This window comes from Anarrhichthys ocellatus, unplaced genomic scaffold, assembly GCF_004355925.1.
Source record: "Anarrhichthys ocellatus isolate YVR2014 unplaced genomic scaffold, GSC_Weel_1.0 scaffold146, whole genome shotgun sequence".
NCBI classification, from domain to species: Eukaryota; Metazoa; Chordata; class Actinopteri; order Perciformes; family Anarhichadidae; genus Anarrhichthys; species Anarrhichthys ocellatus.
In genome coordinates, this window is record NW_022280176.1 from 194,393 (window position 1) to 208,197 (window position 13,805).

The window sequence follows — 13,805 nt, forward strand, 5'->3', positions numbered from 1 at the left end:
GTCGTCAGACACATATAGATCAATAAATCATTTTACGAAGGACAAGATTGGCGAGCGGTTATATGAAGCGCTGAAGGCGACAGGCGCTTTAGGCAGCAACAAGTCATCAACACCTTTTGCTGAGCTGTTCCTGTGGTGTGTAAAGCTGCTGAATCACAGGCTCTGATTATGGTTGCTCATAACAGTTAAAACATCTGTATATTAATCATAACTGGGTCAATATCTTGAACATACTATCTCAGTGATTAATAGACAAGAGACAGATATATGCTACGATGAGTGACACATTTTCAGTTCACACATTTTCAGTTCGCACATTGTGGTCACACAGGTGAGCACATTCATATCACTTTCACTCACCCTGGCAGGACTTGCCGGCCTGGCAGTGGGTCATGTGGTTGAGGACGTTCTTCATGGTGCGGCAATGGGGCAGAGTGCAGGCCCTCACCTCCCCGTTGGCCTGCTCCCGCCGCTGGCACTTATGTGCGTGGAGCAACAGGACCAGCTGCTGCTGAATGAGTTTGCGCTTCTCGGGGTCCGCCGTCGGGCCCGTTGAGACGCCGCCGGCCCCGGGGACCATGCCCACCGACGCTACCTGCTGCTGCATCTGGGACTGATCGACATACAAGCACAGGTTAGGTACGGACCAGAATAATCACACTTTCCTCATTTTAGACTTCTGGGTTTAAAGTAGAAATAAAAAAATAAACCAATAATGAGAATACCTTGATGTAGGGGAGGGGCTTAAAATAAATAACGGAATGAAAATGAAGACAACAGAGAAGAAAGAGACAAGATGGGAAGTTATAATATAAAAGCTAAAGACGTAAAAGAAAATATGAGTGAAACCACAACGGTAAACGAGGAAAATCAAATCTAAGTATTAACTTTCTCAAAATTGATGGGCTGGCATTTCCTGCCTGTATTAGGCCCATTTCCCGTCCTTCACACATATCTGCATAGCTCCAGGCTCTGTTTTACAAAGCAAGGAAGCAATATACACAAATGGTTGTAGCACTATCTTATCACACAAGCTGAAGCAGACAATGTGTAGGGGCTGTGTGAAGTTTAGGCCTGACTGAGGGCTTAAGTAAGCAGGGTTAGTATTAGAGATGCACCGATATGAATTTTCTTAGCCGTTATCCTTTTACTTTGTTATTGTCATCTATAGTGGGTATTTGCTTAAAACACACAATTCAAATGATTAAGAAATAAAATAAGATGCTTAGAGCGAACGTTAGTGTAAGGAAGATAAACGAGTCATAATCCCTCTCCAACATCTAATATCTATTTTATATTGCTGTGAAAACATCTCCTTCAATCAACTGAATTGATTTAAGTTTCTCGCCAAAAATTACATTTTACAAGATTGGCTCGATAGCACGGCTAGCACGTTAGCTGACGTTAGCATGGTACAAGTATTTTATAGCAGGAGTATGTTTACAGTATCAATGCACCTCCACACGTTTTTGCTCTACATCTTCCCCTCACTGACAAGTGCAACACATTGATATTGTGGACACGGATCCATATTCCCATAAAACGAAACGGCACGGCGACAGATATAAGATTCAGGCGACACTCACCAGGTTTGGCACACTCCCAGCTCCCTTCAGCTCTGTAGGGAATTGGGGCAGGTTGTTGGAAAGGGCCGTCTTGTTCTGGAGTTGTTGGGCGTTGACCCCCGCTGCCCCCATCTGCTGCACCCCAGCCTGACCGTACTGCTGGCCAAATGGGCCTCCTGACATCCCCATCTTTAGTAGACAATCAGGACAGAGAGAGGTCAGACTATTTGCACACCGTGCAGCATACCATCACAGCACTTCTACCTGAACTGAGACGCTTTGTGTGAATGCAAACACACAGTACACATCCATCAAAAATAATGAGGCGTCCAAATATTATTACGTGTTATTGTCCTATGTGGGACATACAACTGTGGAAGCATTGAAACGCTTTTAGGAAAGGGATTTGGGCGTTTCATTTTATGATAAATGGGCTTAAATTTGTCTTAATCTGTACCGAGGATCAATGTGTGTATTTGTTATTTTATTTATTTATATAAATTTTATTTCTACGAAGCCACATTATTGATTTAATGAACTGCTGGTCATCCCTCTTGTTCTTGGGGGAGGGAGCAATAGGGACAAATATAACACGCATTTGTGCACCGATTGTTTTCCATACTGAAAAATAAAAAATTGCGAGTCATAAAAAAAAACACCTTAAAACTACTTAACATCTCCTGAAAAAAATGGATTCCAAAAAGTAAAATAAATGTTCACATCTACAGAAAATCTTTAGGAAATTAATAATTTTTATTTCACAATCAACCCAGGTAATAGTTTCTTCTCAGGCCCTCAGGAGTAGTCCATTCCAATGGCCTCAGCGTGCATCTGTCTGCTGCTTTGCTTCGCGGAGGTTCCCAACAGCCAGTAGTGCTCAGGCAGACCGAGGAAGCCCAGCCCAGCAGAGAAAGAGAAGGGAGGGGACACACGGAGCGGAAGATCAGCTTGCTCAACAGCTGAGCAGAGAGCGCTGCACTGCTGCCTGCCCCTCCCCCCTCCGCTGCACACAAACACACAGATGCCGGCCTCCCGGCTCCCTCCCATTCACACATGAGCACGGTGTCATCCTCCTCTCTCACACACGGGTTCTCCCACTCGACGGTCCGCACTTACTACAGGAGTGTCACAAGGGAAGAGGACGGCACAGTCACACAGTAAGGCCTCCAGCGTTTCCCTTCTTTTTTTTTTTTAAACATGTCCTTTTCGGTTCCTTCCTCTCTCACCTGCCCCCCCCCCCACAAAAACAGCTCCATTATCAAAGGCCACGGGGGCCCAGAATGAGACGTTATATGTTCGGTAAAGAGAAGAAAAAGGAGTTGAGGGAAAAAAAGAGTGAATACTAGCACACAAAGATGGTGGAAGAGAAAGCAAAGAGAAAACAATGGGCATCAACAAAAACATGTGAAACCAGAAATCCACCTGTACATCATTTCTATCTCCTGACTAGGAGTGTAAACTAGCGATGAAGTGATTGCTCAATGTCACTTTTAACTTCAATTTGCCACCGTTTTCTAAGCGTGTGCACTTTAAAAAGTAAGGGCAAAAACTGTGTGTAGAAGCCTTTTGGTAACCTTAAACTGGCCAGGGATTTTTGAAAGAGACCAATATCCTATTTGCAAAACTCATTGGGGTAAGAAAGCGCAAAGCATCTAAAAGGACATTGCTTTGCTGCAAAACTTGGGTCAGTTTAACATTTTTGCTGTTGCAGCAACACATTATCAGCAGAGTGAAACTAAAGTGTCTCACCAGTCAGTCTAATCCCAGCTCAGGTTTCCTAATCAGTGGATTGGTGAATACTACATCACCACTTATATTCATTCAGGTAACGTCTGTTTTGTTTGTAGAGCCCTGCGTACAGAAATGATCATGGAGGGCTGAAAGTGACAGACCAGGAATACAACATGCCAAGATCAAGTGGAGTCTGTCAACGGTTAACTGAATTCAAACAGACTAATTAATTTTTGTAATTTTCAAACTGCCAACAATTAAATACATTTTTGTTTTATTTGATGCTACATAAGTTAACACCTACAGTGGCAATTCACAATAGTTTGCAATACATTTAAATGTGTTTATAGCACAAACTGTTGACCACATTTGCAAGACCGAGATTAATATTATACAATGAATAAATAAGTTAATTTGAAAATATGAATTGGATTTTTCCATTCAAAAGGCTCTTAAACAAACAGCAACCATCTCCAAACTCTGAACCCCGTATTCTTCCTGAGGCTACAGTCAAGAACTTCCACTGTTGTATCTCTTGCACAAGTCTCGTACTTATATTGGCCAATAAGCAGAAGCAAGACATGGAACAAGAAGAAATGAATGAAACCACCAATAACGGGAATCTGTGACCTGCAAGACAACATCGCCTTAGCTCACCAATATCACTGCAATACCTACAAATATAATAAGAATACATTTTATTTGTACAGCGCATCTTTTGATGATTCCAATCTGATCCAACAGTCCCATTTTCTGTTAGAAATGTTGGATGTTAAGAATAAACCATGTGGCCGTTAACTGACATTTGACTGAGTATTCAGTTTAAAAAAGAAATTCAACCCAGGCAAAGTTGTTGCTATCTTTGGGGCTAACCCCCTTCACTTTAATCAGCAGGTGGCAAGCAGAGACATGGGAACTTAGCTTTGGTCTTCCTGGAGCTGAAGCATTTAATTCACCGACACACCGCCTGTGTGCCTGTTTAATTCACCGACACACCGCCTGTGTGTGTGCGTGCGCGCGCGCACGCACGCACGCACGCACGCACGCACGCACACACGCACACACGCACACACACACACACACACACACACACACACACACACAAAGCTATAACGCTACTGCTAACTTCATGCTCACCGGCCGCCACATACGCGGTGACAACCCTGACAGGGAATGCCGGACAGACACGGGGAAAGTGGCAGCACGTGTCCACGACAATGCACTCAACATTGTGGCCACCAACTCTCGCGGGTTTTGCACGTAAACTGAAGCTGGCGGTAAATGATGGATTCAACCTGTTTGTGCATTGTGTTTTCCGTTGCCGCTGGGCGGCTTGTTAGGCAAATCTAACATCCCCCTCCCACACTTTGGCCCCATGTTTCTCTGAAGGCAGCTATGCACGGTAAATACGACATTCTATCAAACCTCAAACCCAACCCTGGCATCTCAATGTAATGTAAAAGGCATTTGTTTCAGTATTGTATGGAATATAACATACCTCACCAATACACAGGCATACATCAAGCAATTTGTTTTTCTACCACAACATAGACAATATAGGCAGGGCCTCAGCTGTATGGGAAAGGAGGGGCTTGTTTCATGTGGCAATGTCTGTCTAAGTAATCTCAGTGAGAACTAGGGTGCTGGTTTAGCCTTTGTTTCCTGTCAAACCACAAAGCCCCGACAATCTTAGTCACGGGGAAACATATTCTGAAATCGAGCACTTCATAGTAAGTCTTCATAATAAAGTACGTATTTTTCATTCACAAAGCTTAGCTGTAGTATTACCATCACTCAACTGCAGTTTGTTCTCAGATGTGTGAGGCACAGGAATGCGGTAATAAAACACATCATCAGCACTGGTACAAAACTATGTGGTGGGCCGAGTTAGACGCACAGAGACTGATGCACTTGACTACAGAGTCAACCCCCTAAACTGGGTCACTGTTTCCTACGGAAGCTCCAGGTAGAAGAACAAGTCAGTACAAAGTGAGGGGGAGACAACTGACGACAAGCACGCTGTAGGGCTTAGGCAAAGGAAATAAGGCATTCTAGTCCTTCCCCTTGGATGGATGGGCCTCATTCTACCAACACACCAAATGATGTTCTCAAATTTATGCTATATCATCATTTCCAGTAAATACCACAATATTATACTTGTGTTTTCTGTTTAAAAAGTACAAACGTTAGAAGATAGAAAGTACAACTCAGCCAATCACTATTATGAATATTACTACTATGAATATACCGTATTTTCCGCACTATAAGGCGCACTGGATTATAAGGCGCACCTTCAATGAATGGCCTATTTTAGAACTGTTTTTATATATAGGGCGCACCGGATTATAAGGCGCATAGAATAGAAGCTACTACTGTTCAACAACCCACTGTTCGAGTTTGTCCTCTAACTGTGGCCATCTCGCTTTGTTCCCTCGGAAACTCTTTTTAGTCTTCTTTACTTGGCACAGGTCATCTTCTTGCTTCCTCCACTTCCGTACCATTGATTCATTAATGTTGAATGCTCTCGCTGCTACTCTATTCCCATGTTCGGCTGCATAGCTGACAGCCTTGAGTTTGAACTCAGCGTCGTAAGCGTGTCTCTTGAAAGGTGCCATTTTGGGGTCTTTATACACACAAGTGGTGTTGGACTGGGAGTAAGCACAGTACCGGTGTTTACCGCTATTACTTCGGCCTACCACTATTACTTCGGCGACGCCCCTGACTACGGTAGCCGTAATGCTGCAAGCGGTGCGGCTTTGTAGTTTACCAGTCGTACTGAAACATTTTGACAGAGCGCCGTGTACAACCAGTATAGATCAACCAATTAACCAATTGATCCATATATAAGGCGCTCCAGATTACAAGGTGCACTGTCGTTTTTTGAGAAAATTAAAGGCTTTTAAGTGCGCCTTATAGTGCGGAAAATACGGTATATTAGAATTTAGAATATTCGTTGATAGCCCTAATAACCACTATATATAGGAAATGATAACACTGTGACTGAAAAGCACACACATGAAAATTTACATTTCTATATTTGTGACAAGAAAAGGTCATGATGAGCACAAGGTAATTAGGGTTATTTAATAACTGCTGCTAGGGTTCACTAAATACTTTTAATTTAAAATCACAATTGGAAAAATCTGATAAATCCGGGCATGTGAACATTAAATATGCAAATGTACATGACTGCAGTGGTTAGTTTATGTGCTCAACAGACTTTTATGATCTTCCATGCTATGTGCCCGTCTTATGCTTTGCTTTACAACTCGTGGGATCAATTAAGCTGAATTTTGAACCTCACCTTATTCATGTTTCCAGCTTGCTGAGCATTCAACGCGTTGTGTGCACCCAACTGTGGCCCTCCTTGGGTGAGTGTCTCTGCCAGCACACTGCCTCCAGCACCCACTTGTGCCCCCTGCATGCCTTGGTACTGCATGCCAGGTCTGCCCCGGCCTGCTGGTCCCAGAGCCCCGTTCATCACTTGTCCCGTCTGGCCCATGACCCCGTGGCCCTGCCCACTGTTCAACATGGCCTGGTTGAAGCTCATGCCCCCATTGCCTTGTCCAGCAGCAGTACCTCCTTTCTGGGCCTGGGGAGACTGGTGATTGGGAGAACCCTGCCCGTGTGGACTTTTACCAAGCACAGCCCCCAGCTGGCTTCCCATGCCTCCCTGTTGGGGGCTGGCAGAGTTGAGAACACCTCCCAAGATGGAGGAGCTCCCTGGTCGCAGAAGCTCGGACAGCTGCTTGTGTTTGGCAGCTGCATCGGGGATGATGGAGTTGAGACCAGGACCCCCTCCACCTGGACCGCCATTAGAGGACATTCCCATTCCCAAGTCTCCATTGGGGATGAGCTCATCTGGAAGGTCGTTTTCCAGGTCGAACAGAGACACAAGATCTAAAAAAAGAGAGAGAGACACGGAAATAAGAATTAGTGTTCATCGCTGACTCATCCCCTTTAACCAACAACAGAAGAAGCTGTAAACCACCAAGTGCACAGGAACTAATGTATCCGTTTCAAGAGAAATTAGAAGGTATATTCACGTAGGACCAATTACCCGTGGCTTTAAGGTTAAGCCCAACTGTAACATGACTTTACCTTGTACTGTTAATCAGAGTTAGGAAAAAGGGACAAAGAATCAGATATAGGAGGAGAAATCTATTGAGTCATCGACCACTGAACCCAACATTGTGATCCACTTAAAAGCAATTCAATTCATGAAAGTGATCGTATAATGCAGCACAAAACCCTGAAATCTTAAATAAAGATATTATTTCGTCATAAATAATAATAGAGATGTATACTCCCCATATTCTTACAGTAAACGGTTACCTCATAAATAAATAATTACATAGACAACACACCGGCTGTGTCTCTGCAGCACAGGTACATGCAGATGAGGCCTCGCTCAGAACACGCAGGCAATCGTCTAATGAACGGCACCCGCTCTCACACCACAGAGCACAAAGCTTCACACACTCAGGTTACACTTGCAGGTGTGTTGGCTTCAACACAAGCTTAACTCAGATTAAACTCTGATGGCCCACCTTAAAAAGTCATACTACCTTAAGTGAGCCTGGAGGCTCATTTGGCATGCGACGATATAACGCACTAAACTGTATGAGTGTAGTTCTGTAAGTATTTGTGTTGGAAACGTAGCGTGTAACTTGTAGAAGTGTGCCTGTGCGTACATGGGCGAGTGTACATGTACACTAAAAAAAGCTCAGTCCTTTGGACAAGGGGAGAAGTGTGCCGTGAGAAAAAGTAAACAAGAAAAACATTAACAGAAAATTTATGAGGGTTGCCGTTCAGATCACACTGCGATGCCACTATCCTTCACGTGAGGGTGCAAGTGCCACACCCTCACACACGCCTGGCTCAGTGTCTGGGGCCACTCGGTTACTAAAAGGTTGAAGAGAAATCCAACCGTTATCGATATAATATAGTGGCAATTAATGGGAGCTTAAATATTACGGTCACATGCTTTAAATGGAGTGCCCAACATTTAACCGCACGAGGTTAATGCAACAAGTCCCCGAGTAGAGCAAGAGACATGAACGTCGCATAGTTGAGAGCAAGCACCTGTGCCTCGCCGGAGAACGATTCAGCGACAAGATTGAAACCACACAACTTTAAGAGGGAGACGATACAGTGGAGCAAAAAAAGCTAGCTGAAGGAGAAAAAAAAACAGCCTTTAGCATGGTTACTCTTTTCAAAAAGGCTGAGAGTACAATTTGAATTCGCCCCTTATACAACAAGGATATGATGAGCATATCCAGCAGCAAGCAATCACATGCCGAGACAACTGAAGCATCCACTAACCACAGAATCCCAACACTTGAGTCGCACTATTCTCACCTGAAGAAGACATGGCTGCTGCCGGTTGTAATTCACCCGAAGCTTTTCAACAGCGACATGAAAATCTTCAATTTGACTCTTCAGTCTGAGAGATAATAACAGGGTGTTCAAGCAGACTGTTGCTGCTTTACCAGAGTCAGAGAGAGATAAGATGGAGATGGAAAGTGTAAGATGCTCCCCCCCACCCCCATCTCTCCCCAAGAGAGAGGGAGCAAAGTTGCTCCGCAATCCTGGCAGTGCTGAAGGGACACATTAGATTTGTAATGGACCAGGCTAAACATTGGGAAAGTGGTCAGGGTGCAGCCTATAACATCCAGCAGTACATGCTGGAGAAGTTACGTTGCAAAATAGAAAAACAAAAAAGAAAATGGTCATGGCCAGTATGAGATAACACCAAACTCACTCTCAGATATTACAATGTTAAGATAACAATCTAAGATAATAAACATATTATCTTATATCAGTGTCTTTACTTTGACAATAATGGCGTCTTACTCGCTTCCAGTGATTTGCCATGCAAGTCATATCCAAAGAAATGCACATTTTAGATAAAGTTCGTGGTTTTCCCTTTTTTTGCCTTTCGAAAGATCAACATGTGTAAAAACTGAAGAATTCCATTCAGAGATTTATTGAGACACGGTGAAGGGCCTCAGCTTTTATCATCGTTTTAAATCACATGAGCGGCTCTAAGGTTGCAATGTTGTGTCGGGCCAACACTTTGGTCAAAACTGAAATAAAAACAATGTATAGACTCCAAAGATATTTTTAATAATCTATGGTCCCCTGAGGATGAACCCTTTGGTGATCGCCTGATTCATCTCTAGCGCCACCTTGAAGTTGACATTTATAGATCAGAGAAGGGCAGGAATTTCACCAGCAGCCACAGCGGCCATGGACGTTTTGGGCCTTCTGTCTTGGCCTCGATTCCCTTCTGAAAAACATAAACCCTGCAGTAACAGTGGCTTTGATCCCCCGCTCACACTGCCCCAAGTTGATATCGCAGTTTTCTTCTCTGCCGTTTTCCAGAAAATATGTATTTTTGACCCCGGTGTGTTTTTTTGCGATATTGAGTAACATTAAGTGAATAGGGTTGTAACAGTATGAGATTTTCACGATACAGTAACCAGCTCAGAAAACATCATGGTTTCACAGTATTACACAATTATCATTATTGTATTAGTTACAATGATCCTTAAATGATTGAGAACAGAACTGAAGCATGTTAGTTTAGATATTAGCAGTACTAGCATGTCAAATGAACTATTAAATTAAAAATAAAATCAGTTGTGAGCTTTATTAAAATAATGCCCTTTGATTATTAACAGTTCTCATATACTGTTGGTGCGCCATAATATTTATCGACTGCTCCCGTCTAGTGGTGCAACGGATCATAAAACTCACGGTTGGGATTGTATCACGGATCGGATCACAAATCGGATCAGCACAAAAGCAAAAAGGGAGCGAGTATAACTTTTAGAGACAGCTGAGCACGTTTTATTGCCGCCGACACTAATTGCCAATCATTGATGATCCATACTGGCAAATAAAGATCTCTTTATTGTATGATTATAGCAGCTGGTCTACAAGGACCCAGACTCCCAAAAATCATTTCAACCACTCTGAAATTTTGTGGGTTTTTTCTTCATAAAAACACACAATTCACATTAGAAAAGATTGTATTTTTATTGATTAAATCAAATCTTCATTAGTAGTTTTAATGATGCATTGTAAACTGCTTAGAGTAAACAGGTCATAATTCATCTCTAATATCTATTCATGTTGTAAAAACATCTCCTTCACACAACTGGACTTATTCAAGTTAGTCACTTTACGAGATAACATTTGAACACATAACAGAACCTTCTTCTGTTAGCCGTTAGCGATGCTGCTAACGTTACCATAGACTGTATATAAAAGATAAAAGTAGGTTACTAGCTCTTCTCCTGTCAATATAAACACAGATTGGTTGTTTACGATGTAACATTATCAGAGATTGGCGACTACAAAAGCATAAATGCCGATGTTCTGATCACATATTTTACTAAATATTGGCGGATAACGGTTATCTGTAAAACTTTTTTTGACACCGTGATCGTTAAACTGTGTAATTAACCCACGCTTTACATGCGTGCCGAACTGTGAGGGGGGATCCGATCAATCGACGATCCGTTACACCACTATTCCCATACCATCGGTTACACTCACTTGAATAAATGCTACAACTCCTCAAGACCCAGGTTCAGTTCCCGTGTCTTGCGTGCCAGCAGCCTGCAACCTGCTGATTAATGCGGAGGGGGTTAGCCCGGAGTTCTACTCTGACTCCAGCTCACTTTAAGGTGGGCTGACCTTTAAGATCGACAAACTATTCTCCTTTCAGTAAAAAGACATTCCTGAGTTTTGAGCCGCTTTCTATTTTTTAATCTTTCTTTTTACAGTTAAACAGATCGGACAAAATTCTTATTCATATTCGTCAGTTAATGGTTAATTAACTATTGCTTAACAATTAGTGTTGATGGATACATTCTTTTATCATCAGACTGGTAGAATTAACAGCAACATTGTGAAAATGTCGTGCCACATTTAAAAACTGAGGGAGCACGGTGTTTTCCACACATATGATTGGCGGTACATTTGTAAAACTTTTAATATGGTGCTTTATAAGAGGAGCTATGATGACTTCAAGATGTACAAAATTAGTGGCACTTGTAAAGCTGGGGCTGCAGCGATTTGCTGCAGTGTTTATGAAGACTACAGCTATTCAGAGAAGATGACAAGAAGAAACTTTTTCTATAGTTACCCTATCTGAGACAGCAAACACTGTTTTATTTGGCTCTTGCAGTCAGATACTGAAATTTACAGTCTATTTCCAGAGGACATGAGCATCTTGGGGCTGTGTGACTAAGGTTGAGAGCAGTGGGAGGTAAGTGGTAGAGTTGATGAGGGTTGCAATGCAGGGCTGTTTGGGGGTGGCAGATTGGATAGTATCCACCGCCACCCGCCGCTCTCCTCATCCCAATCAGTTCCACCTCAGATGACACATTAGCCAGATCCAGAGGATCGTCTGCCACCGCTTCGCCACGCTGGTGGAAGACAACGTTTTAACACTTGACGCCAGCTAACGCTAATGTAGCTGAATAATACTCAACCAGGGGTTGGTGATCTTACACACATGCCAGACAAAGGAGGAGGAAACCCCGCTAGGTGAACAGTGGGGTGGGCAGTGGCTGCCCATTTCTCATCGCTGGCGCTGATACGCCCACCCGGCCACACAAATGAAAACAAGCCCGGCGTTGGCCTGTGGCCACAGGCGCAAGCACATACTGACACGAGACCAGAGCACCATAAAAAACCTGTCATATATTAACATAAACATCAAAGACAGGCTGCTAATCTGTGGCTGTGAGCGACAGCCCAGTGGGCTGGATGTGGCAAAGAGACACGTCTTTGCTATCTTTCAGACGACCAATAATGGAAAGGCTTTACCAATAACAGACAGGACTAAGTACGCCAAACCCACTCGGGTATATTGTCATGATACCCCTTTGAAACACAAAAAAACAATAATTGCCATTATGCATTGAATCTTAAAAGCAACCAAATACTGGTGGGGTTTGTTGAGATATGAAATTCACATATGAACATCCAGGGTGCCCAGGATAAGCCATCTACAGGTCTGAGGGAAAGTTATACAGCAACATCCACGTGCTACCCGAAATCAATCACTCTTTGTAAATTTATGTTCAACACACAGATTCTCTGATTCACTTCATTCATTCATAAACTTCCAATTGAAAGAAACCAAGTAAATGTAATTGTGGAGTATGCACAAGAAAAAGGCTGCAAGCTACAGGTTCACAGATCTGCTCAGAATTAGGGCTTTTTCAACTCAAGAAAAAAAAAAAATGTACTTATCCTCCCATCTGCAGCCTGGCACTTAAAATCTTCTCAATGTACTTAAGAGCCTGAACTGCATCCAGGACTTCAAAGAGAGCAGGTCTACAAGAGACACTGTGCAACGTCTTACTGACTACATGTGTTTGTGTGCGTGTGCGTCAACTGAGACAGAAAGGGCTTCTGGCGGCGGTGGGGGAGGAGTCGGTCTCGGTGTAGAGCTGCTTTATTGCCCAGCGAAAGCTTCCGTCGCCCCTCTGAGAAGATGAGCTACCTCGGCTGAAGACTGTCGGCTAGATAATGCAGCTGCATTCAGTAAATCGATTCAGTAAAAATACCAACCATTCTCTGGTGTCAGTTTCTCCAATGTCTCAGAGTTTCTGCTTTTCTTTGTTTTATATCATCGTATAGGCCTATCACGATAACTACGTTGTCAACTTGTCGTACAATATATGGTCATTAGGGGTCTAACAATACACGTATTCGTACTGAACCGTTCGCTACGAGGCTTACGGTTCGGTACGCATTACGAACCGAACAATACGTTTCAATAATACTGTTGCATTTGGAAGATGCAGAAGCTTAAATTGTGGGAAATATTATGCTCTCTTGGTGGAGCCACTGCGCTCAACATGGCAACCCACCCGATGTAACAGACAATGTGCTGTCCGACACTCCCACGACGGAAGAACAGCATTGCACTCTCGTGAGCCACGTTTGTTCTCGGAGAAGCACGCTATGCTAAACTAGCTTAGCAGGAAAGCCGACAGCAGCACACACGCTACAAACTCTCCCCGCAGCGTTTAGGTAGCTGTTCCCTACCCATTCAAACAGGGCTAAAGCAAATCGCCACAGCAATTGTAATATTTATAGCCGCGGATACGAGACCCTACTCTGTAGAGGAAAACAAGGCTGTACGAACACGCTTAATGCTATTGAGCCCCGTGACACTACTCATTCACGAGCCCATTTCTCCAGACCATAATTCCTGCTTTGTAAAAAAAAAACAAAAGCCCAAATAGAGAATCAAATGTCCGAAGCACCCGCTGCTGCTCTAACAGACGGCCCGGACTTCAAAAAGCTACCTGACTGTAACGACACATTACCTCACTACTGACTGGAGATGAAGAGCCATGTTCTTCAGACACACCCCCTTGAGAGTGTCACCAGCGAGGATTTGGCATTTCTGCTTTTTTGCTGTCTTGAAAACGTACCGAACCGTGGCACCACTGTATCGTATTGAACCGAACCGAGAAT

The 13,805-nt window shown here is 43.4% G+C and overlaps 1 protein-coding gene across 1 annotated transcript in view; it reads right to left on the reverse strand.

Annotated features, from left to right (window-relative positions):
• Positions 1–13,805, reverse strand: part of crebbpb (CREB binding lysine acetyltransferase b) — a 32,850-nt gene that overhangs the window by 14,939 nt on the left and 4,106 nt on the right. The window contains exons 2-4 of the mRNA XM_031877760.1: positions 6,601–7,196; positions 1,587–1,754; positions 361–613 (exon numbers count right to left, since the gene is read on the reverse strand). Coding sequence (XP_031733620.1) covers positions 361–613; positions 1,587–1,754; positions 6,601–7,196 — 1,017 coding nt within the window. The remainder of the gene's footprint in view (positions 1–360; positions 614–1,586; positions 1,755–6,600; positions 7,197–13,805) is intronic.